Source organism: Canis lupus, chromosome 10 (genome assembly GCF_003254725.2).
Source record: "Canis lupus dingo isolate Sandy chromosome 10, ASM325472v2, whole genome shotgun sequence".
NCBI classification, from domain to species: Eukaryota; Metazoa; Chordata; class Mammalia; order Carnivora; family Canidae; genus Canis; species Canis lupus.
The window spans coordinates 922,601-945,802 of NC_064252.1; the positions used below are offsets into that span (position 1 = coordinate 922,601).

The 23,202-nt window shown below is 46.7% G+C and overlaps 2 protein-coding genes across 5 annotated transcripts in view; both read right to left on the bottom strand.

Annotated features, from left to right (window-relative positions):
- Positions 1-136: 136 nt before the first annotated feature.
- APOF (apolipoprotein F) lies at positions 137-4,976 on the bottom strand. The gene is made up of 2 exons (XM_025476982.3): positions 3,576-4,976; positions 137-1,102 (listed from the first exon to the last, which is right to left on the bottom strand). The coding sequence occupies exon 2, from the start codon at positions 1,098-1,100 to the stop codon at positions 255-257; it is 846 nt and encodes a 281-aa protein (XP_025332767.1). The 5' UTR covers positions 1,101-1,102; positions 3,576-4,976; the 3' UTR covers positions 137-254.
- A 5,347-nt stretch (positions 4,977-10,323) lies between these two features.
- Positions 10,324-23,202, bottom strand: part of TIMELESS (timeless circadian regulator) — a 28,941-nt gene continuing 16,062 nt past the window's right edge. For 3 of the 4 annotated variants that reach the window (XM_025476970.3, XM_035696317.2, XM_049115666.1), the window contains exons 8-29: positions 22,927-23,060; positions 22,556-22,643; positions 21,948-22,124; positions 21,118-21,335; positions 20,779-20,882; positions 20,484-20,653; positions 17,438-17,572; positions 17,189-17,340; positions 15,945-16,042; positions 15,726-15,855; positions 15,414-15,615; positions 14,986-15,131; positions 13,822-13,907; positions 13,626-13,740; positions 13,454-13,536; positions 13,061-13,203; positions 12,676-12,856; positions 12,528-12,596; positions 12,284-12,402; positions 11,348-11,585; positions 11,119-11,223; positions 10,324-10,978 (exon numbers count right to left, since the gene is read on the bottom strand). In XM_025476970.3, coding sequence (XP_025332755.1) covers positions 10,905-10,978; positions 11,119-11,223; positions 11,348-11,585; positions 12,284-12,402; positions 12,528-12,596; positions 12,676-12,856; positions 13,061-13,203; positions 13,454-13,536; positions 13,626-13,740; positions 13,822-13,907; positions 14,986-15,131; positions 15,414-15,615; positions 15,726-15,855; positions 15,945-16,042; positions 17,189-17,340; positions 17,438-17,572; positions 20,484-20,653; positions 20,779-20,882; positions 21,118-21,335; positions 21,948-22,124; positions 22,556-22,643; positions 22,927-23,060 — 2,967 coding nt within the window. In that variant the 3' untranslated portion in view covers positions 10,324-10,904. The remainder of the gene's footprint in view (positions 10,979-11,118; positions 11,224-11,347; positions 11,586-12,283; positions 12,403-12,527; positions 12,597-12,675; positions 12,857-13,060; positions 13,204-13,453; positions 13,537-13,625; positions 13,741-13,821; positions 13,908-14,985; positions 15,132-15,413; positions 15,616-15,725; positions 15,856-15,944; positions 16,043-17,188; positions 17,341-17,437; positions 17,573-20,483; positions 20,654-20,778; positions 20,883-21,117; positions 21,336-21,947; positions 22,125-22,555; positions 22,644-22,926; positions 23,061-23,202) is intronic. The other variant, XM_049115667.1, reaches the window with a different exon arrangement.

Here is a 23,202-nt window from a genome sequence, read left to right on the forward strand (position 1 = left end):
TCCTACAGGTGAAGCCTGGATTCAAATCCAAATCTTCTGACTCCAAACCCCAGACTTTAAAATCCCTGCATTTTAGAGCATTGCCTTCTTCCCTGATAACCAGGGATTTCGATGTTGAACACATATACATTACAGCTTGTCAAAATATTAGATTTATTCATTCTGTGATCACCACCTTTTATATCCCAAGACTACCATTTCCGGCATCTAAGTCAGAGTTATTAAATAAACCCTAAACTAATAAGAGAGCTGAACTAATACCAAAGCACCGTGGTAGTTGTTTCTTCTAGGTCACCCACATCTGAGATACCCCCCAAGGCCTTCCTGCTGATCACTGGCAGAGCCGTGTTGGCCTCTTGCTCATAGTAATACTGGATCAACTGTTGAATCCCAGCCTTCACTGCAGGTTTAAGTGCGGAGCTGATTAGTACTCCTGTGGGTCCCCCAGACCATCCAGCAAGGGTCATCAGAAGGTCATAACCCATGTCTACGAGCCCATCTTGGCCTCGTTCCTTGGCCTTGTCTGAACAGCTCTGAGCAGCGTAGTACAAAGCTGTGCCCAGATTGTAGTAGGTTCCCACTACTGGAAACAACCGGACTACATTATGCACATTTTCCTCCTGCTCCTGCTCACAGTCATTGATAGGAAGGGAGCGTCGAGCCCTTTCTGGGCCTGGTTGCTCCCTGGCCAACAGCTGTAGAGCAGAGGCCAGGGCATCCATGGAAACTGCCCTTCCCGTGCTTCTCCTTTGCTGGAGTTCTTGAAGATGTCGGATGAGGATCTGTGTAGCTTTTACACCCCCCTGACGGTACAGCTGAAGTTGCAGGGGCCAGACATCAGCCTGGCAACCAGCTTTCTCCAGGGCAATCACCAGTGGCAAGCCCACCAGGAACTTGGGCAGAGGAGCCATGTAGGTGAAGCCAGGCAGGGACTTTGGGAGCAGAGTCTGGCAGGACAAGGAGTCTGAGGAAGGTGTCCAGGATCTCAAAGATGAGGGAATGTTTGTCCAGTTTCCATGTGAAATGACATCCACAGGGTGCAGCAGGAGGTAGCAAAAAAACAGTTCAACTTGTATCATGATGAATCTGAGGCCACACATATCTGAAACAGAGTACACTGGAGAGGAGATAAACCAGAAACACAAAAACCATTTCCCTGAGGGCTGTGGTCTGAAAGGAGCCCATGACTCAGGGCACACTTCATCCATCATCTCCAAACTTCTGCAGGAAATGCAGCCCAATTGTTCCCACTTGGCCTTCCCCATCTTCAAGTCACCAGAAACTTCCTCTGCTCTATTTCCACCCATGTATAAAGGGGCCCCAAAATACCACACTGTTCAGGTGAGAAATGAGACTGTCCTGATAGATTTGGTTGCTCCTTGATCCAGGTCTGCCCACTTCTCTGCCACGTGAAGAAAGGAGATACTTGCTCTCCCCCATAATCAGAAAGAGAGGTAATCTCTGCAAATATTTGTCCATTTGTATTGTCTGCTCAAACCTTGTCCCCTTGTCACACATTGACCTTGACACCTAAAACCCTGTTCTTTGGCATTTCCTATGTACCTGTCACTTTTCCACTCTAGCTTATGATATGAACTGGGAGACCCAGAGTCAGGAGAGATTAGGTACTATGATTCTCTATTGTATCTCTCTTTTCAGTTTATGAATTAAATTAGTGAGCTACAGCATTGGGGACTTAGTACAGGGTGGATGAATGAGAAAAAGGTTAAATTACCTGTCGTGCTTAGTACATGTTACATGCACTGTATATGATGGCTGAAAGAAAAGGGGGGAAATGCAAAATGGAATAAGAATTAGGGGCTGGGAAGTCTTAAGTAGAAAGGGGCAAAGCGAACACCAGTCACATGTTCAGCAGCATGAAATAAAGAACATACATCTGTCCTGAGTGCTCTTCTACATTTCTAACTACTTACTATGTCCCATCCTTGAACATAGTCCTGCAAGAAGAGACTTATTCCCTAGATGGCATTGAATATCTGAAATAAACCTTGACAAATCCCTGAATGCACCTTCCCGAATCCCATAAAGCACCTCCGAGTAACTGTGGAACATTTGCTAAGTTACGTTGTCATCATCCATAGACACTGAGAGGTTTTTAACTTAGAGGTTTCTTCAGCTTTTTGCCTAATTTTTTAAAAAGATTTTATTTATTCATGAGAGGCACAGAGAGAGAGGCAGAGACACAGGCAGAGGGAGAAGCTGGCTCCCTCGGGAAGCCTGATGCGGGACTGGATCCTAGGACTCCAGGATCACGCCAAACGCTGAGCCACCCAGGTGTCCTGCTTTTTGCCTAATTCTTCCTCACGCTCCCAAACCTCATTCCTGCAGCTCTAGGGCATATTGACAGCAAAATCTTTGAACTATGTCACTAGCAGTATGGCAGGTGGCTGGTGGATCTATCACGCCAGCGGGTGTATCTGCCACAATCAATACATTCCACAGGTAAGTAGCTGACTGTTGGATTCATTCAAGCTTCCCCGCAGGTCCCCCTAGATCCCTCAGTGACCTTAGAATTGCCGATGCTTTCCTCATTGTGCTTTTTACTCTCATGGAGGAGAGGTTCAGTTCACTTTCCTCCCATCCTAATAGGCTGAAGCTGCAGAATGTGGGCCTCAGTCGGGCAAGCAGCCTCCTCCAGGGCCACCCCCAGAGCTAAGTTGGATAGGTAACTCAGCCAGAGGGGCTAAGGAGGGAGCAGTGTGCCAGAGATCCTGGCAGGTCTCGGGATCTGGCTGGAAAGTGTGTTCGGAGGGTGGCCTGTTTTTCGTGAAAGATGGCTGGAAGGTCAGGGCTCCTTTCTGGCCATTTCTTGGAAAGACAGTCAATGGGGACAGCAAGACACAACAAAGGGGTGCCTGGCTGGCTCAGTCATTAGAACACGAGACTCTTGATCTCGGGGTCATTAGGTTCGAGCCCTATGTTGAGTGTAGAGATCTCTTAAAAATGAAATCTTAGGAATCCCTGGATTGCTCAGTGGTTTGGTGCCTGCCTTTGGCCCAGGCCGTGGTCCTGGAGTCCCGGGATCAAGTCCCACGTTGGGCTCACTGCATGGAGCCCGCTTCTCCCTCTGCCTGTGTCTCTGCCTCTCTCTGTGTGTCTCTCATGAATAAATAAAATCTTTTTAAAAATAAATAAATAAATAAAAATAAAATCTTTAAAAAAAAAAAAAAAAAGGGCAGCCCGGGTGGCTCAGCAGTTTAGCGCCGCCTTCAGCCCAGGGCATGATCCTGGAGACCCGGGATCGAGTCCCACGTCTGGCTCCCTGCATGGAGACTGCTTCTCCCTCTGCCTCTCTCTCTGTCTCTGTCTCTCATGAATAAATAAGTAAAATCTTAAAAAAAAATGGCAAAGGAACAGCACAGTCTAGATCATGGGGGGTCAGCAGGAATAGCCCACAGGAAACATGAAAGTAGTGCTTGGGGTGGGAAATGGGGAAAGGATTGGGGCAGAGACACCAAGACTAGTCAGAGTTAGGAAGTGGCTCTGTCTTGGAAACTTCGATAACCCTGGACATAGCTTTGTCCCCACCCTTACAAGCTGTGGGTGGTCCTCACCTGCTCCAGAAAGAAACAAGCCGGAGGAACAAGATGGTCCAAACCCGTGCTTTCCTCAGTGCTTCTCTAATCTGAGTGACAGCTTCCTAAAGTTCACCTTCTCTACACCCCAGCCAAAAAAAATTTGGCCTTTCTGAAAACAGTGAAGGACATATGTTCAAAAATATTTATCCACCTGTTCCTGGCACAGACTTTCCCCCCTCACCTTTGCCCCATGCTGACAAATGGGCCATCGCCCTTTCTAGCTACTGCTTTTCCTGCCTCATATCCCTGTCACCTAAGGATTTCTCTAGACCCAAACCCAGATCAGGAAAAATTCCCCAGTCTCCTCTGGGGAAGCAGGGAGGCAAAAGGCAGGGATGTCAATGATTCTGAGTGGAGCCCCCAAAATAGTGTTGTTTTCTTAAATATTTTATTTGAGACAGAGATTGAGCACGAGAGGGAGGAGTGTTAGAGGGAGTAGTAGACTTTCCTCTGAGGGAGGAGCCTGATGCAGGGCTCAATCCTGGGACTTTGAGATCATGAGCCAAAGGCAGATGCTTAACCCAGTGAGCCACCCAGGTGCTCCCACCGCCAACAGTTCTTATTCAATGGACTTACCAGGTAGAAAAATGTGAAAATAGAACCTATTGGCATGTCAGACCAAAACCAGAGCAACTTTTGTTTTTGTCTTGTTATTACAGCGCAATACAACTAACCACATTCATTACCCTGACAGTGCCTCTTTGTAAGCCTTTATTAGAACTATAGGAATTGATCTTCGTTTCTCATTTCTAGGAGTCTATATGAGAAATCATAATCTGGAAAATAGGGAATGTTGGCATATGGTACCTTCTGAAAACTGATACAAAAAGCCCATCATTTTAGGCAGCCCGGGTGGCTCAGCGGTTTAGCATCGCCTTCAGCCCAGGCTGTGATCCTGGAGACCTGGGATCAAGTCCCACGTCGGGCTCCCTGCATGGAGTCTGCTCCTCCCTCTGCCTGTGTGTGTGTCTCTCATGAATAAATAAATACTTAAAAAAAAAAATCCCACATTTTGCCATACAGTTTCCTCTCAGGTGCTCTAGCCTATTTCTGGCAGACAGCCAAAGGCATTAGGCCAGTGAACAAATCCCAGGTTCCTTCTTACTCCTCTCAGTCCCAGGAGGGGCCCCTAATGAGCATAAAGAAATTGGGGCAGAGAGGAAGGGGAAGTTCTCTAGAACAAAAGGAGTAAGTCTTCAGGGATCGCCTGGGACACAATCCTAAAACTGGAAAAAGGAAGAACTGGATTTAGAGGCATTCATTACTGTTGCCTGAAATTTCTGGACCCTAAATCCATGGAGCACAAGACTCCACTGCTTCTGTATAGCTTAGAGAAGTTTTTGGATCCTGTCAGAGTCTTCCATTTTTTTAAAAAATTTTTATTTATTTATGATAGTCACACAGAGAGAGAGAGAGGCAGAGACACAGGCAGAGAGAGAAACAGGCTCCATGCAGGGAGCCCGACGTGGGACTCGATGCCAGGTCCCCAGGATCACACCCCGGGCTGAAGGGGGCACTAAACTGCTGAGCCACCGGGGCTGCCCACAGAGATTACTTTAAAAAAATAAAATAAAGGCGGGGGGGGGGGGGGAGAGGGAAGGACAGTGTAAAATATGGGCATGACATAAAATAAGGTGGTTGAGGCTATGCGATCAAATCATGCTATTCCAAATCCAGACTGTCCCGAAAGAAATGGGAGACCATTTCTCCCATTCAGAACCACATTTTAAAAGAATTCTGCGGGTAGGGGGATCCCTGGGTGGCGCAGCGGTTTGGCGCCTGCCTTTGGCCCAGGGCGCGATCCTGGAGACCCGGGATCGAATCCCACGTCAGGCTCCCGGTGCATGGAGCCTGCTTCTCCCTCTGCCTGTGTCTCTGCCTCTCTCTCTCTCTGTGACTATCATAAATAAATAAAAATAAAAATAAAAAAAAAAAGAATTCTGCGGGTAGAATGGAACAAGAATGAAAGGGAAGAGGAAACTGGGACGAGGGTCATACTGTAGGAGTCAAGGTCAGAAATGAGGAAGTGGGGATCCCTGGGTGGGGCAGTGGTTTGGCGCCTGCCTTTGGCCCAGGGCGCGATCCTGGAGACCCAGGATCGAATCCCACATCGGGCTCCCGGTGCATGGAGCCTGTTTCTCCCTCTGCCTGTGTCTCTGCCTCTCTCTCTTTCTCTCTTTGTGACTATCATAAATAAATAAAAAATTTAAAAAAAAAATGAGGAAGTGTGTACTCTGGGGGTCAAACCAATGTAATATGTGACTCATTCTCTTAAGCTCCTTTGGCCACAGCTGCAGTTCAACCTTTATCTGCCCTATGAACCTGGGTGGGAGAATTTAAGGGAGAGAGAATCTGTTTCCTAGAGCCCCAATCACAGTCTCAAGAGCCCTCTTAGCCATCAGTAGCTGGACAGGGTGGGTGGGCAGGTGGAACAGACCAAAAATAAAAACCCAAGAAGTGAAAGATTTTTTTTAAAAAAGATTTTATGGGCAGCCCACTGAGAAGGGAGCTCCACACAGGGCTCAATCCTAGAATCCAGGTATCATGACCTGAGCTGAAGGCAGATGCCGAACCGACTGAACCACCCAGGTACCTTGTGATTATTTATTTAACATAATGAGCATGTGGTCTCTTTTTTGGGTGATGAAAATGTTCTAGAATTAGACAGTGATGATGAATACAAAACACCTTGTATATAACAAAAGCCAATGAATTGTACACCTTAAAATGTTTTTATTTTTTAAAAGATTTTTTTTTTATTCATGAGAGACACACAGAAAGAGAGAGGCAGAGACACAGACAGAGGGAGAAGCAGGCTCCATGCAGGGAGCCTGGTGTGGGACTCGATCCTGGGACTCTAGGATCACGCCCTGGGCCGAAGGCAGACACTCAACTGCTGAGCCACCCAGGGATCCCATCCTTAAAATGTTTAAAATGCTGAATTGTTATTTGAATTTTACCTTAAAAATACATTCAAAATCTCAAAGAATTCATCACCAGCAGACCTGTACCTGTACTAACTATAAGCAAGGCCCTAAATCTCTTTAGTTCTGTAAAGGCTAAGTAAGAGGTGAGGAAGCTGTAGAAGAAAAGCTGGAAGCTAGCAGAGGTTGGTTCATAAAGTTTAAGGAAAGCCATCTCCATAACATAAAAGAACAAGGTGAAGCAGGAAGTGATGATGTAGAAGCTGCAGCAAGTTATCCACATCTAGGGGCACCTAGATCTTAAACATACAACTCTTGATTTTGGCTCAGGTTGTGATCTCAGGGTTCTGAGATCCAGCCCCGTGTCAGGCTCTGGGCTCAGCACCGAGTCTGCTTCTTTCCCTCCCTCTGCCACCCGCCCCTTGCACTCTCTCTTCTTCAAATAAATAAATAAATCTTAAAAAAAAAATTTCATGATTCGTGGGAAGAGGCCAAAATATCAACATGAACAAGAGTTTGGAAGAAGTTGATTTGAACCCTCATGGATGACTTCGAGGGGTTCTAGACTTCAGTGGAGGAAGTCACCGCAGATGTGGAAATAGCGAGAGAACTTGAATAAGAAGTGGAGCCTAAAGATGTGGTACAATTGCGGCAATCTTACAATAAAACTTTCTCAGATGAGTAGCTGCAAAGAAAGTGTTTTCTTGAGATGGAATCTACTTCTGGTGAAGATGCTGTGAAGACTGTTGAAATGAGAGCAAAGACTTTAGAATGTTACATCAACTTAGTTGATAAAGCAGGAACAGGGTTTGAGAGGATTGACTCCAATGTGAAAGCAGTTCTACTGCAGGTAAGACGCTATTGAGCAGCATCACATGCTACAGAGAAATCATTCATGAAAGGAAGAGTTGATCAATACACAAATTTTATTGTCTTATTTTAAGAAATTGCCACAATGGGGCCGCCTGGGTGGCTCAGTCAGTTGAAGGTCTGACTCTTGGTTTTGGCTCATGTCACAATTTCAGGGTCATGGGATTAAGCCCTGGGATGGGCTCTATGCTCAGTGTAGCCTCTGCTTGAGATTCTCTCCCTCTCCCTCCCACTCTGCCTTTCCCCTAGCTTGTGCACCTCTCTCCCTCCCTTTCTCAATTAATTAACAAAAAATATTTTACTTTTTATTCATAAGAGACACAGAGAGAGAGGCAGAGGCATAGGCAGAGGGAGAAGCAGACTCCATGCAGGGAGCCGGATGGGGGACTCATCTTAGGACCCCAGGATCTAATAGGCCTGGCACTGGGGAAGCCCTAGAGCAAACTGACTACCAAGCTGAAGCCTGGACCTGCAGCTTTAGCTCTGCAGGCTGGGATGTGTGAAAGTACACAGAGCCATACCCACCAGCTCCAAGGACTCTGGAATGGCCGTGCATAGGCAGCAGATACCATGTGGTACCTTGGCCTCTGCACTGCAGGTGTTGGACTCAGGGAAAGCCACATGTGTCTCTCCACTGAGCACCAGGAGCGGGAGCAGCCAAGCACAGTGAAGTCCAGTCGTTGTCAGGAGTAGGCCCCTATTATAAACGGTGCAGCTTAGTACCGTGCTGCTTAGAGCTGCTCAGAGGCTATTATGTACGTCTGAGATGGGCCATGGACCTGGTTTACAACTTTCTGATAATTGTGGTGGTTAGAACCAATGTGCTTGTTGGTGAGCTCTGCATTTAAGCCTGTGGTAAAGGTTGAGGTTTAGCAGTTGGTCCAGTACTACTAGGAGAAACATCCTCTTCCCAGAGACAAGGGAGTAGCGCTTGGGGGAACCTCAGATGTGAATGGGCTGGAGGAAACAACTCCCATGACCTCAAAGGGGCCGGTGTCAGAGGTAGTTTAGCTCTCTCCTGGTGATGGGTCTTATTTAAGAGCTATACTTTAGAATCGCTTCTTGGCCTTTTGGCCAAGATCAAGTGAAGAGCTATAAGAGTCTGACTAGGAGTTTTGTGCTAGAAGAAAAGTAGGTGTAGAAGGAATGATTTTTTGATAAGCTGTGTGTGGCGTGCAAAATCCAAAATAAGCATTAGCTCTGATATCCAAAGGATACACAATGATGAAAAATACAACAGTATGCTAATACTTAGCATAGTATTATGACTCACTGGGGAGTCTACTAAATAACTTAAAGTATACTAATTTAAATTTAACAGGTTTCATACTTGGTGATTATTCTATAGATGCTTAAAAAGAATGTGATGGTTGGGTAGAGTGTTCCATAATAGCCAATTAGATTCAGTTGTTTAATAAGGTCATTAAATTCTATATCCTTGGGACGCCTGGGTGGCTCAACAGTTGAGTGTCTGCCTTTGGCTTAAGGCGTGATCCTGGGGTCCTAGGATGAGTCCCACATCGGGCTCCCTGTAGGGAGCCTACTTCTCCCCCTGCCTGTGTCTCTGCCTGTGTCTCTCATGAATAAATAAAATATTTTAGACTTGGTTTTTATTTTTTTTATTTTTTAAAAATATTTTATTTATTTATTCATGAGAGACACAGACTGAGAGAGAGAGAGAGGCAGAGACACAGGCAGAGGGAGAAGCAGGCTCCATGCAGGGAGCCCGACGTGGGACTCGATCCCAGGTCTCCAGGATCACGGGATCACGCCCTGGGCTGAAGGCAGCGCTAAACCGCTGAGCCACCCGGGCTGCCCCATCTCTTGCATTTCTAATTCCACCTAGGCCTCTTCTTCCCGAAGAACCTGAACTGCATATGTACTGACTAGAGCTGGTCCAATTCTCAGACACTCCCCAGTAGCCTCAGATTTCTTTCTTTTAGCAATATCTACCTCTCCCTGCCACATTCCCACTCTAGTTCAACATAGATATCCAGGGAGGCCTAGAGTGAGAAATCCAGTGGCTGGGACTCAAATATGTAAAGATAGCTTTTTATTCCTCTTTTCATTTAAAAAATAATTTCAAAATATGGGGTAAATAAATGGAAAAGGACAGCAATACTTCTGTACCCAACCACAGTAAACGGTCTATACTTGATAAGACAAATTGGTAGAAGAAATTGGGGCTGGAAGTTTCAAAGAAGACTGGCAGGTCAGGGCCCCTTTCAGGGTATTTCTTGGAAAGACAGCCAATCGGCACCGCCAGACACAGCAAAGGAGCAACAGGCCTGCTGAAAAGAAGCAATGCTCAGATTGGGAAGTAGGGAAAGGCTTGGCATAAAGATATACCAAGACCAGTCTGAGTTGGGAAATGTCTCAGCCCTTGGAAACCTCAATTACCCTGGGGATCACTTCACTCCCTACCTTTAGAGGTTGTGGGAGGAAAAAACAAACAAAAAACCCAAAACAAGTCAGAGGAACAAGACAGTCCAAACACATCCTTTACCTAGGGGTCTCCCTGACCTGAATCTCACCTTGGCCCTACCTTAACCATAAACACAGGGAGCCAGAAAGCTGACGATTTCCAAGAACAGGGAAGGACATGACTTTTTTTTTTTTTTAAGGACATGACATTTGTAATATTTATCCATCTCTTTCTTGCCTGGACTTTATCTTTCTACTCTGCCCCAAGCTGGCAAACTGGTTTTTGCTCCTTTTGTGGCTTCTGCTCCTTCCTGCTCCATACACTTGTCACCTGAAGATTTATCCGAGATGAAGGATCTTGAGGTGAGAATGTTTTCGTGTCTTCTGTAGGGAAGGCGGGAGAAAAGGGGCGGGTGGTGGTCTCTTTTAACCCTAAGACTTAAAAGTTCTTCTTCCAAGAACACAGGCAGAAGGCTGGGGTACTTGGACAGATTGATATGTCAGACTAACCTTTTGCAACTTTTAATTTTACACATTTAATACCAAACACAAACCAAATACATTCACCACCTAGAGGGTACTGCACCCTAACCCTACCTTAACTGCAGGAATTAGGTTCAATCTGATGTCTAGGGAGGATCACAGGAAAGAAACAAGGACAGGATCATTTGGCGCCTTTTTAAAATGGTGCAACACCCCCACCCACCATGTCACAGAGCTCCCCATCTGGTGCTGTGACCCACCTCTAGCAGAAAGCCAAAAGGGGTCCAAAGTGCCTTCTATATGTCACTTACTTCTCCCATTTGCTAAAGGGTGCTACTAACCCAAAGAAACAGATCCTAGAAGAGGAGGAAGTCTCCAGAGAGCTACTGAGGCATACTCCTAAAACCAGGAGAAGCAAGGAGTGACTTCAGAGAGGTCCAACGCTGTTGCCTGAACTTCCTAAATCCCAGATCCATGGGGAAGCCCAGGACTCTATTGCTTCTGTCTGGTAAAAGGAGTTTCTGGGTCCTCTGTGACCCTCTGAATTCTGACTTAAATTCGCCACCTAAAAATGGTCTACTCCCACTCCGAAGCTTCTGGTTCTTCAGTTGCTGTCATCTTCATCCTCAATCTGAAACCGTTTCTTCTTTTGGATTTTTGGAGTTCTCGACTCTGGTGCTAGAGGAATGACAGGGATGAGAAGAGAGAGTATCTAAACATGTTAAGGGGGAAGGAGAGGAGTAGTGTTGACCTTCAGGTTTGAGGAGAAGAGTGCGAGAGGTCAGAAGAAAAAAGCAGATCCCAGTAAGACTCCCTACCTCGGCTCCTACCCTCATCTTCCTCCTGTTCCTCATCACTGTCTAGTAGTTGTCGCTTCCTGGATGCCATTTTCAGCTGTTCTTTCTCACCAGCAGCCCCTTCCCCTGAAGTGACCATAAGAGGCATGGAATTAGGGAACTGAGGCCTCATGTTCTCAGAATACCCTATCAGCCCTCTTGATCAACATGGCTGGCCCATAGTAAGTACCCAACAGGTAAGTGGTCTTACCCCCTGTGGACACCAGGCTGGCTTTCTTTTTTCGGGCTAATAAGAGGGCCCTCAGGGCTTGTGACTGGTGCTCCTTTTGGTGCTCCTCTTGGTGCTCCTCTTCAGGGCTGTGCTCCCTGGGGACTCTAGGTTCTAGTCCTAGCTGAAGTTCTCCCTCCTCCTTTGGCTGACTCAAAGAAGCTGCTACCCTCCGGAGCTGGGTAGGACTCAGCTTGGCTGGAATTCTCCAGAAAGTTTCCTATAGGAGCAAAGAAATTGAAAATGGAAAAAAAAAAAAAATCAAAAACAAAAACAAAAAAATTAACATGGAAGTAAGACTCTAGTTCATCAGATCTTCATATTATTCATTGAAAAAATATGATCCCACATTGGTAAAGATCCATGAAGGTGATAAATTCTACTTATTGCTTATTTATCCAATATATGCACAATGTATAGCCCAGTGCCTGATACATCAGAAGGTTCCCAGTAAATTCAGTTGTTAGCTAAATAAATCAATGAGCGGATATTGTGGATCTAAAGGTGAATCAGATATGATCCCTGCTTTCAAGGAACCCACAATCTAAAGGGAGAAAGGACCAACATACTGTAACATCACAGGACTGGGGCTACATCAAGGGAATGAGCAAATCCCCACTACCAAAGGCCAGGCACACCACTCAGAGACTGTGGACTCTGTCCCGCCAACGGCGGGGAGCCACCCAGTGCTCTGGACAGGGAGTGAGATAATCAAAACTCTACTCTAGAAAGGTAACTGGGAGGGTAGCATGGAAGGCAGAGTCCGGGGATGGGGAGGTGACAGAAGATGAACAGGACGGCTGCCGCTCAGAGCTGACTGGAAGTGAGGTCAGAGATGGCAACTGCAACGAGGAGGAAGAGACATATTTTAAGATAGCAGCAACACCCCGTGGCTGATACTGGAACCAGTGTATTTACCTGCCCAGAGGCAGGAGGCCGAACCCCTAGCTTGCGCAACAGCTGCTGAAACTGCTCATTTTCCATGGCTTCCTCAGTTTCTTCCGTCAGTGGCACCAAAGGGACTGCCTGGGAGCAGCCTAGGACAGGGTCGATAGTCATGTGGTGAAGACAGGAAGCCAGAACTGGTCGTTCATCCCACCACGACCAGGACTCTAGCAGCTTCCAGCACCCCAGCCCTGAAAACTGTCGTTTATCCACTCACCATCCTCTTCTCGATCGTCTGCTACTCGAATCAGGCAGTTCTGGAGCCACAGAAGGGGAGCAGAAAAGCCTAAGGGAAGGAGGGAAGCCTATGGGCTCATGCTGCCAACCCCTCCACCTGAGACGTCTCTACCAGCCCAAGTCCTCACCTTCCTGATACAGGCTCTGCCCAAGGGTTTCAGTTGAAAGGCCTGAGCTACCCTGGGCTTGCTCTGCTTCCGAGTTCTCATCTTTCTCTGCATCCTCATCACTCTCTCCCTCTGGCGGGTTTTCTTCTTCTTCTACCAGATCTTCCTGGCCAAAATCTTGCGGGGACTCCTCCCCAGGAGGCTAAAATTCAGTGGGGTGGGAAATGAAAAAAGGGGTCAGGATGAAGAAACGAGTGGAGTCCTCTGGTTCTTAGTATATATGCTGCCGAAGCGAGCACAAGTCTTGTTCTTGACCACTCGTGGAAACTGGGGGGACCTCACCAGAAAATCCTAAGGCAGGAGCAATGTGAGGGGCACTTCAGCAGAGCCAGGGAAAGACCATTACCAAGCCTGAGGGCATGGACTTCCTCCGCCGTTTCTTATATAGCTCCCGCCGCTCGGCCACCAGTCCCAGAGCCAGCAGCTTATCCACTATTCGCGCCCGTGAGCGTTTGGCTGTGATATTCTTCATGATATGATCTAGCACATCTACAAAGAGAGAAAGTGTAAACACTAGAGGAACAGGGGAAAGGGAGTAGTGATGGCGAGCAAGAGGAAAGAGGCTAATTCAATTTGGAAAGAGGCTAATTCAATTCACTCACAAATACCCCCCCCCCCCCCCCAAATACGGTAAATGGAGAGAAGGGATGGGATAAGCCTCCCTCAGGAAGAGGAAGCAGGGGAAAGAAATGGGTGGCTTGGCTCCCGTCTCAGGGCCTCGGAAGCCCCTGTCACTTACCATCTGAATCCTGGAACTCCTCAAAAAGCCGCTGCAGCTCTAGCTCCTGATCTTCTGTCCACAGTACAATTTGGGTTCCTTTCCTGCTTAAGAAGGCGTCAGTGGAAGAGGGGGCTCGAGGAGGAAACAGAGGACTCCCAACCTGAAAGCCCTCCAGAGCATGCGCCTCTACCTCGGGAAGTCCTTGACACTGTCAGCCAGGCCCAGCCGTACCAGATGGTGGGTGACCTGCTTGCGTGTTCGAGGGGTTTTCAGGTGTGCCAAGATGATGTCTATCACATCCTGACCTAAGGTGGAGGAGCAGTGAGGCTGTCAAGAGGCGTCCTAGAGCTCAGGCTCATGAATCTTCAGATCTTAAGGACCCATACCTTCCACATCCCTATGGGCAAGGTACAATTCCTGAAGCTGGGCCTCCTCCTCTGGGCTCCACGTAGGGGGTTTGTGACTGGAAGATCTAAATGAGGAAAGGAGAGTGGCGCCTGGGTGGCTCAGTGGGCTGAGCATTTGCCTTTAGCTCAGTCATTATCCAGGGTCCTAGGGCCGAGCCCTGCATCGGACTCCTTGGTCAGTGGGGACTCTGCTTCTCCCTCTGCCTCTGCCCTTCCCCTTGCTCTCTCTCTCTCTCTCAAATGAGTAAATAAAATCTTTATAAATAAATAAATAAGAAAAGGAGAAAAGGAACATGTAGGATGTTGGCTTCAAAAGAGGAGAGACCAAAGGCCCTCTCTGGTCAACTCTAAAAGGAATAGGAAGGTAAAAAAAATTTTAAAAATAAAATAAAATAAAAATAAAAGGAACAGGAAGGGGAACACAGGTAACTCAGAGGAGCCAGCTAGCAGAGGCCTAAGGTGTGCTTCCTTTCCCTCATTCTCCTTTCATTTAAGAATCTAAAAGTCGGGATCCCTGGGTGGCGCAGCGGTTTGGCGCCTGCCTTTGGCCCAGGGCGCGATCCTGGAGACCCGGGATCGAATCCCACGTCAGGCTCCCGGTGCATGGAGCCTGCTTCTCCCTCTGCCTATCTGCTTCTCTCTCTCTCTCTGTGCGACTATCATAAATAAAATAAAAATTAAAAAAAAAAAAAAAAAAAAAGAATCTAAAAGTCAAGCTAAGAGACTTTTCGGGTTGGGCCTATGGAGGCTGACACTACAGTGGCAGAGTGGATTATGGGAAAAGGAAGATGTATGAAAGAAGAAGAGCAGAGCTACAGGGAAAGAGGGCAAACATTTCCATGAATCCTCATAGTTTCCCAGCACATTTCAGGACAGGGCACATACAGACTCTCTCCAAGGGGAGAAACTGACCACCCCGCATGAAAGCTGCTGGAGGAAGGAAAAGACAGTAGACAGGACACCTAGGATCCAGTCCCATTTCCCCTCTTGGGTGACTTTGGGGAAAACATTATTTCACTTTAGGGGCTTGTTTTCTCACCTACAAAAGGGGAAGAAAGACTAGCTGACCTGCAAGCTCTTCTAGCTTTGACACCCTGATTGTGTCACCCACTGTTGCCCATCCTTCCCCAACTTCAAGCTCACCCGTCATCCAGAGAGCCATAGCCCTCGGCCATCTCTCGAACCACAGCTGTGTTCTTCCAAAACAGTAGCTCCACAAAGGCTTTTGGATTGACTGCAGCCAATGCAAAGAACTTGCCCAGGATGTACCTGGCAAAAGTCACCAGCTCCTGTGGGAAGGGGAGGCTGCTTTGAAACCTCTGGCCTAAATGTACCCATAAACCCGGCCTGCTGGGTACTTTTTCTCTACCTGTTCCCAGCTGCCCCTCCTCATTCAGACTGTCTCCTAGTTTCCCCATCTGGCTCCCTCAACTTGCCTGCCCGCTTCCTCACTGGTCCATCATCTCTCAGCCCCTGACATCACTCAGCACCCTTTATCTCCTCAAGACCATCCTTTGTGACCCTAGGGCTCCCCTACACCTCTCGATCCTCGTTCCTCGGTGTGTCCTCACTTTGTAGGCCCCGGCAGCCGGGTCACTAAGCAGACGGTTGAAGAGGCAGAAGAGTGAAAGCTGGAAAAGGAGCGCTTCCATCTTGAGGTCATGGGCCAATCGGTGCAGCATCTTGACAACGCAGTGGTTAGTGTGGGCACTGTTCTGTCGGTAGCTCCGCAGCAGCACCACATAGGCTCGCACAACAGTTGAGCTTGCAAAACTGCATAAAGACAGGGAGGGAGAGAGGGTGTCAGCCTAAGAAGGATGCTGCCCACCCTCCCAACTCCACAATCTCCACCCTGGGACCAACTCAGTCCGTTCAGCCCGCACCGTTTCAGGTAGTCCAGAAAGTTAAATTCTTTCTCCGACACCTGGACCTCTTGCAACTCTTCCTCCTTCTCTTCCTCCTCCCCCTCTTCTTCCTCTTCTTCTGCCCTTCGTTCCTCTGGCCCCTGTTGTCCTATAGAAAAAGGGAGGATTATTGGGTCTCTGTGATGCTGGTTCTAGAGAAGAGCTGGGAGGAGAGAGGTGTGAAGGAAACAGACTCACGGGGAAGCGGGGCACTGATGATTTGTTTCAGCAGCTGGATCTCTTCCTCTACAGAAATGTCTTGTGAGCCAAACACATCTCCTTCTGGCCATACCTCCCTGGAGCACAGAGAAAAAAAAAAAGATTTCAACCAGGGGAGATTTGTGTCATAATTTGAAGTAGGCAAAGGAATTTAGACTCATCTCTCATTTAGTAGCCAGAAAGAGAATGCAAACTGTTACCTCAAAGAGGATACAAAGACTCTAGGGAAATTTTCCCTCAAAAGCCACAATGCAATGAACACATAAGAACAAAATGCAAACAACCTAAATGTCTGACATTTGGTTAGACAAATGTACATTTGACGTTGCCGTTAACAATTAAGGCAATATATCTCATGAGAAACAAGGTTCGTGATATACTGAGAAGAAAATATGAAACAGTATGTCAATATTGTTTTTATAAAAAAAGGCTGAATATCTGTATAGATAACCCAGAGGGAAAAGAATCAGAAAGATTACTCATCAAATTGTGAAAGATGATTATCTTCAGCCAGTAGAATTATCTACATTTTTTCCCCCAATTAACTGTGCTTTCTGGTATTTCTCAAAAATAAAATAGAAGGGATCCCTGGGTGGCTCAGCGGTTAAATGCCTGCCTTCCGCCCAGGGCATGATCCTGGAGACCCAGGATCAAGTCCCACATCAGGCTCTCTGCATGGAGCCTGCTTCTCTCTCTCTGCCTGTGTCTCTGCCTCTCTCTCTTTCTCTGTGTCTCTCATGAATAAATAAATAAAATCTTTAAAAAAAAATAGAAACAGGGACACCTGGGTGGCTCAGCGGCTGAGCATCTGCCTTCGGCTCAGGGCGTGATCTTGGGATCTGGGGATTGAGTCTCGTATCAGGCTCCCTGAGAGGAGCCTACTTCTCCCTCTGCCTGTGTTTCTGCCTCTCTCTGTGTGTCTCTCATGAAAAACTAAATAAAAATCTTTTATTTTTATTTTATTTTATTTTATTTTTTTAAATAAAAATCTTTTAAAAAGAAATAAATAATAAAATAAAATAAAATTTAAAAAAATAAGCAAAAGCCCCAATAAGCCAATCAAAACTCCCCAGGACTCTGTGCTCCGTATAGAGCCCCTGTGCTGCTGATGGGACTTCTCTCTTTCAAAGACAAAGAACCTTGTACCACAGTGAAAGCCTCCCTCTGCTCCTCCCAAAAGTCCAGGAGCTGGATCCAGGAGGATGGATGGGCAGGGTGCTTACCGGGCAGACCTAAGGAGGGTTAGGGCCTGTGAAGCCTGGCCAGCCAGGAGACAGTCCTGGATCCGCACCATGGCTTCCGCCCGCTGCTCTTCTACTGGCACTTCTGAGGCCGCATCAAAGGGAACCACAGAGTCCAAGCTGAGGTCGGGATCCTAGAACAGGATTAGGGCTATGGAACAGGGGAGGGAAACCCAGATGTCCTATTAGTGCACTACCCATGGGAAAGGTAAGGTTTTTCCTACTACCTACCTGGGCACAGCATCGTAGCTGCTCAGCCAGGGACGGCCACACAGCCTCTAGTTCACCTGCACTATAGGGGACATGATCAGAAGCAACAGGCTGACCTACGGCCTTCTTTTTCTTCTTTCTCTTCTTTTGTTTGTTCTACAGAGAAAGAACTATTGTCATGATGGCAGGAAAGCTAAGAGGACATTTTCCCATCAATGTCTTCTCTATTAATTAATTCATTAAAGGTCTGAATTAATTAATTCAATAGTCACAGAGTGAACACTGTGTGCTATTCATAAGCAGTAAGAAAGCAACAGTGAGAGTGAGTGGTATATTTCCTTGCCCTTGAGGAACACACAGTCCAGTGGAGGAGACAGGTGAGTAGATAAGTAAAGTATATTACAGTATGGATAAACTTAGAATACGGCTGGGCATAAAATGCCACGGCAAGGGACACCTGGGTGGCTCAGGAGTTGAGTGTCTGCTGCCTTCAGTTCAGGGCATGATCCTAGAGTCTCCGTATCGAGTCCCACATCGGGCTCCCTGCATGGAGCCTGCTTCTCCCTCTCCCTCTGCCTATGTCTCTCTCTTTCTGTGTGTCTCTTGTGAATAAATAAAATCTTAAAAAAAAAAAAAAAAAAAGCCACAGCAGAACAAAGGAAAAGTACTTGACTTATTTCTGGGGGTCAGAGATTTCCCAAAAGCAGTGATATCTTAAGCAGATTATAGAATGAACAGGTTTGTTATGAAGATACAAAAGGCTTTGTAAAATGCATAGCACTACGTAAACATAATCTGTATTGTTTTTCTCCTGAAAAGCAGGAAAATGAGAGTCAACACCCCACCCTTGTTCCCTAAATCATGACTGAACCAGTTATGGGTACAGACAAATAGGATGGACTAGGAGGCCCTTGAGGTTCATGCTCTATTCAAGAAACTCAGAATTTAACACATCAAAGGTTAGGAGCATGAGCTTGGGAGTCCAACAGATCTGGATTTAAGTACTGACTCTTCCACTAGCAAGACCTCAAACAGGCTGCTTCTCCACTCTGTGATGTGTCCTAGTCCTACTGTGAGGATTACACGAAAGCCTTATTAGCACAGCATCTGACACAGTCAACACTCAATAAACAACAGCACCTCTTATTTCTGATAAAACAATAGTCTTGAATTAAAAATATCTTTTAGTAAGGTCTCACTGGTACTACTGTCTCTTTTAACTGCTGTTCTCACTAAATTTTAAGCCACAGCATATAGAATACAGGAAGATTTTTACAAAGCAGAGTGTCTCTGTCTGTAGGATACAAATTCATCGAGATTTTCTTCTTGTCTTAGACTTTAACATTTTATTTTATTTTTATTTATTATTTTTTTAATAACATTTTATTTTTTCATCACTGTGAAGCGTACTCTTTAATCCCCATCCTCCCACCACCCTCCTCTGGTATCAATCAGTTTGTTCTTTAGTAGTTAAGAGTCTGATTGTTGGGGATCCCTGGGTGGCGCAGCGGTTTGGCGCCTGCCTTTGGCCCAGGGCGCGATCCTGGAGACCCGGAATCGAATCCCACATCGGGCTCCCGGTGCATGGAGCCTGCTTCTCCCTCTGCCTGTGTCTCTGCCTCTCTCTCTCTCTCTCTGTGACTCTCATGAATAAATAAATAAAATCTTTAAAAAAAAAAAAAAAAAGAGTCTGATTGTTGGTCTGTCTTTTTCCTTTGTTCATTTGTTTTGTTTCTTAAATTACACATGAGTGAAATAATATGGTATTTGTCTTTCTCTGCTGACTTATTTCGCTTGGCATTACTATCTCTAGCTTCAACCATGTTGTAAATGACAAGATTTCATTCGTTTTTATGGCTGAATAATATTCCATTACACACACACACACACACACCATTCATCTATCAATAGATACTTTGGCTGCTTCCATAGTGTGGCTATTACAAATAATGCTACAATAAACAAAGAGGTGCAGGTTTTTCTTTGAATCAGTGTTTTCTTATCTTAGACTTTTATTTATTTTTTTAAAGGATTTTATTTTTAAGTACTCTCTACACCCAATGTGTAGCTCAAACTCACAATCCCGAGATCAAGAGTCACATGCTCCACTGACTGAGCCAGCCAGGTGCCCTTGTCTACAACTTTTTATTTTTTATGCCATTTCAGGCTCATATTACAATCTCATCTTTAGGGATCTGGGGACTGATATGAGCAGCTTGAGTTATTCTAACAGTTACTAATATAGGATGAGATTCCAGACTTTCTGGCTTTTTATTTAGGGTGTTTGCCAGTTCACTATAATGCTACTGAAGTATAACCAAGAAGGATGATGGCATAATTACTAAGGTCTAAAATTACAAATCCCCAGAGTTGGGCAGCCCGGGTGGCTCAGTGGTTTAGCGCCGCCTCCAGCCCAGGGTGTGATCCTGGATATCTGGGATTGAGTCCCACGTCGGGCTCCCTGCATGGAGCCTGCTTTTCCCTCTGCCTGTGTCTCTGCCTCTCTCTCTGTGTCTCTCATGAATAAATAAAATCTTCAAAAAAAAAAAAAAAGATTTTATTTATTTATTCATGAGACAGAGAGAGAAAGAGAGTGAGAGAGAGAGAGAGAGAGAGACGCAGAGACATAGGCAGAGGGAGAAGTAGGCTCCATGCAGCGAGCCTGACGTGGGACTCTATCCCGGGTCTCCAGGATCACACCCTGGGCTGAAGGCAGGTGCTAAACTGCTGAGCCACCCAGGGATCCCCAAATAAATAAAATCTCAAAAAAAAATGAAGATACTAAAAAACAAAAAAACAAATCCCCAGAGTTTATATGCTTTGTACATACTACATGTTTTGTAAATGTTTCCTGAGTGAATGAAGATATTTATGTTAGACTGGAGATTAATTTAATGAAAGAAGGAAACTACAGTAGACACACATCAGCAACACCAATAAACCTCTTGCCTTCCTTTGTTCAGAGTAGTTTTAACAGGTCAGCTTAAGCTGCAGAAACGTTGAGGTGAGTTCCTTGGTCTCCACCCTTCCCTCACGGCTCTTCCCACATTCCAGGGCTGCCCAGTACCTGTACCACCAGGTTCCCACGGCTCCGACAGAACCGCTCCAACATCTTGAGGAAGAGGTGGGTGGTTTCTATCAAGTCACGAAGGAAAGAGCGCGGCTGGCATCTCTCATCAAACTTTCGAAAGAGAGCCAGGAACAGTTCTCGGTACTCCATCACATAGAAGATATTGTCTAGGAAGAGAAAGGAATGGAAGGACTGGTCTGGAAACTTTGGGAAGGGGAGGGGAGACTGGAAAGAGTGATATTGTGGTCAAGAGATGAGAAAGGCCAGGATTAGAGACAGGCCAGGGCCTCACTCTTGATGATGCGGCTGCTATCCCTCACAGCCTCATCTGGGGACATGTCCATCTCATTCACTGTGGCCAGCAGCTCCTGATAGGCCTTCAGGGCCAGGTGCATCCTGTAAGATGAGGCAAAGAGGAAAAATGGAGGACAATTTAGAAAACTGGCTCAGGGAAGCAGTACCCCTCTCCCCCCTTCCAAAAAGACAGTGCCATCAACACAACGACCCAGCTGGTCCTTGCTCCCCAGTCTGACCACCTTAATCCTGAAACAAGAAAGAAAGTACCACCCAGAATCCAGTCACTCATGACTGCCCAAATGCACACTCTGACCCCAATTTTCGTCCCACTCACCGACGTGCCCAGGAGGCAGCTTCCTTGCGATCAGTCAGCATCATCTCATAGTAATTGGTGAGGTTCTGCTCAATGAAGTGGAAGGTACGGACACTGAGGGTCTCAGAAACCAGGCCTGGCCGAAAGGAGGCAGCTCGGTTGAAGGCCATGAAGAAAGCCAAGGCCCACATGTAGTAGGTCTCATCATGTTGCTGAGCCTTCTCCCGCAGCAGGTAATCCTAATGTCCAGAAAAAAAAGACCACCCCATGACCCCAGGGTTTCCAACTTTCTCCTTGTCCTATGATGATAGGATAGATGATAGGATAGACCCTGGACACCATTACAGCAATATTCTAGGATTCAGAATTTCCAGCCCTCTCTTGTTCTCCCCAGGTCTCTCCCCTTCCTCTGGGGAATTTCTCCAAGCCCCCCCCCTTTTTTTTTTTTTTTTAAGATTTTATTTATTTATCAATGAGACAGAGAGAGAGAGAGACAGAGACAGAGAGAGAGTGAGAGAGAGTGAGAGAGAGGCAGAGACACAGGCAGAGGGAGAAGCAGGCTCCATTCCATGCAGGGAACCTGACAAGGGTTCGATCCCGGGATCATGCTCCAGGCCAAAGGCAGGTGCCAAACCACTGAGCCACCCAGGGATTCCCCTCTCCAAGCCTTTTTTAAATTGTCCCAGTGACCTACCCCCTCCCAACATCCTCATGTCTCAAGGGTGCCCTATACCCTGCCCAACTACTAGTCCACACTCCAGGGTTAACCCCCCCCAGAGCCCTCCCCAGTTGCCCTTCTTCCCCACCACTGGCCCCATCACCTCTCTCTTCCATCCTTCCCAGGCTCTCACCTTCACCGAGCCCATGAGCCGGTTATAACAATTCTCCAGGAACTCAGAGCAAAAGTCTCTGAGGAACAGTCTCACATTAAGGGCAGAGCGGCGCTGAATGGACAGCTCCCGGGCAGCTTGGCGACGTTTAGGCACCCTGCGAGGCTGCTTCCCCAAATCTGAACTGTAGTTTTGGAGCTGAGGGTGTGGGTCAGGGGATCAGAATTACTCCTCACCACCACCCTCCCCTTGCAGCTCTTTCCACATCCTTAGTGCTAGAATTTCCTCAGAAGAAACTCTTAGAAGGCTCCCTTCCTCTGGTACTAAGTGAAGATACAAGTAAAGACAATAATGTCAGAGGCTCTATTTCTCCTATTGTCTCCAACGTTCTAAGCCCCAGAACAAAGATGCTCTACTTCCAGAGATGCTTGCTTACCTTTCTTTTTTTTTCTTTTTTCTGATTTTATTCTTAAGTAATCTCTATACCCAATATGGGCCTGGAACTCGCAACCCCGAGATCAAGAGTTGCACGCTCCACAGACTAAGGCACCCAGGCGCCCCATCTGCTTACCCTCCTCCGGTACCGTCAACTCCACAATGCTCCCACCCCACGTGGGAAGCATACTCACATTGTGGAGACCTTTGTGAAAGATGAGGTCCCTCTCCCCAATGGATTTCAACCCCTGGACAATGTAGGAGCCCCCAAATCGAGAATGCCTGTAGTAAAAAAAAAAGGAAAAAGAAAAAGAAAAAGAAAGAAAAAGAAAAAGAAAAAGAAAAAGAAAAAGAAAAAAAGAAAAAGAAAAAAAAAAAAAGCCCAGAGTGATTCCTCAAATCTCTGGAAACTTTATCTCCGTTCTCTTTCATTAGCACATCAGCGTGTTATGACTACAGAACGTTACCCAGTCACCACTGTCCTAGCCTTTGGCCCAAGTCCTCAGTGGGAAGGTTCCATACTGGAGGGATGGGAACATGGCCAGGGCACCTCCCGGTCACGTACCTGTTGCCTCGCTGAAGGGCTCGAGTCTTCTTTTCCGCCATCTCTCGCTGGCGCAACATCTCCAGTTCCGCCACATCTGTGCTCCGCTCCTGCGCTAGGCGTCCCTTTCCTACTCCTGCCAGCTGTTCAGGGTTCTAGATTTGGAACAAGGAGGAGAGAGTCAGAAGGACAGTCATTCCTTGTTCTAGGTTCAGTCCTAGGAGGAACAAAAAAGATGAAGGAACTAGGACTGCTGGAGGTGCCCCGTACTCAGGACATGGCTACTCTGTCTGCCAC

Excerpts from the sequence above, each read along its gene's own strand:
- APOF (XM_025476982.3), bottom strand. The coding sequence starts at position 1,100 with ATGTGTGGCCTCAGATTCATCATGATACAAGTTGAACTGTTTTTTTGC.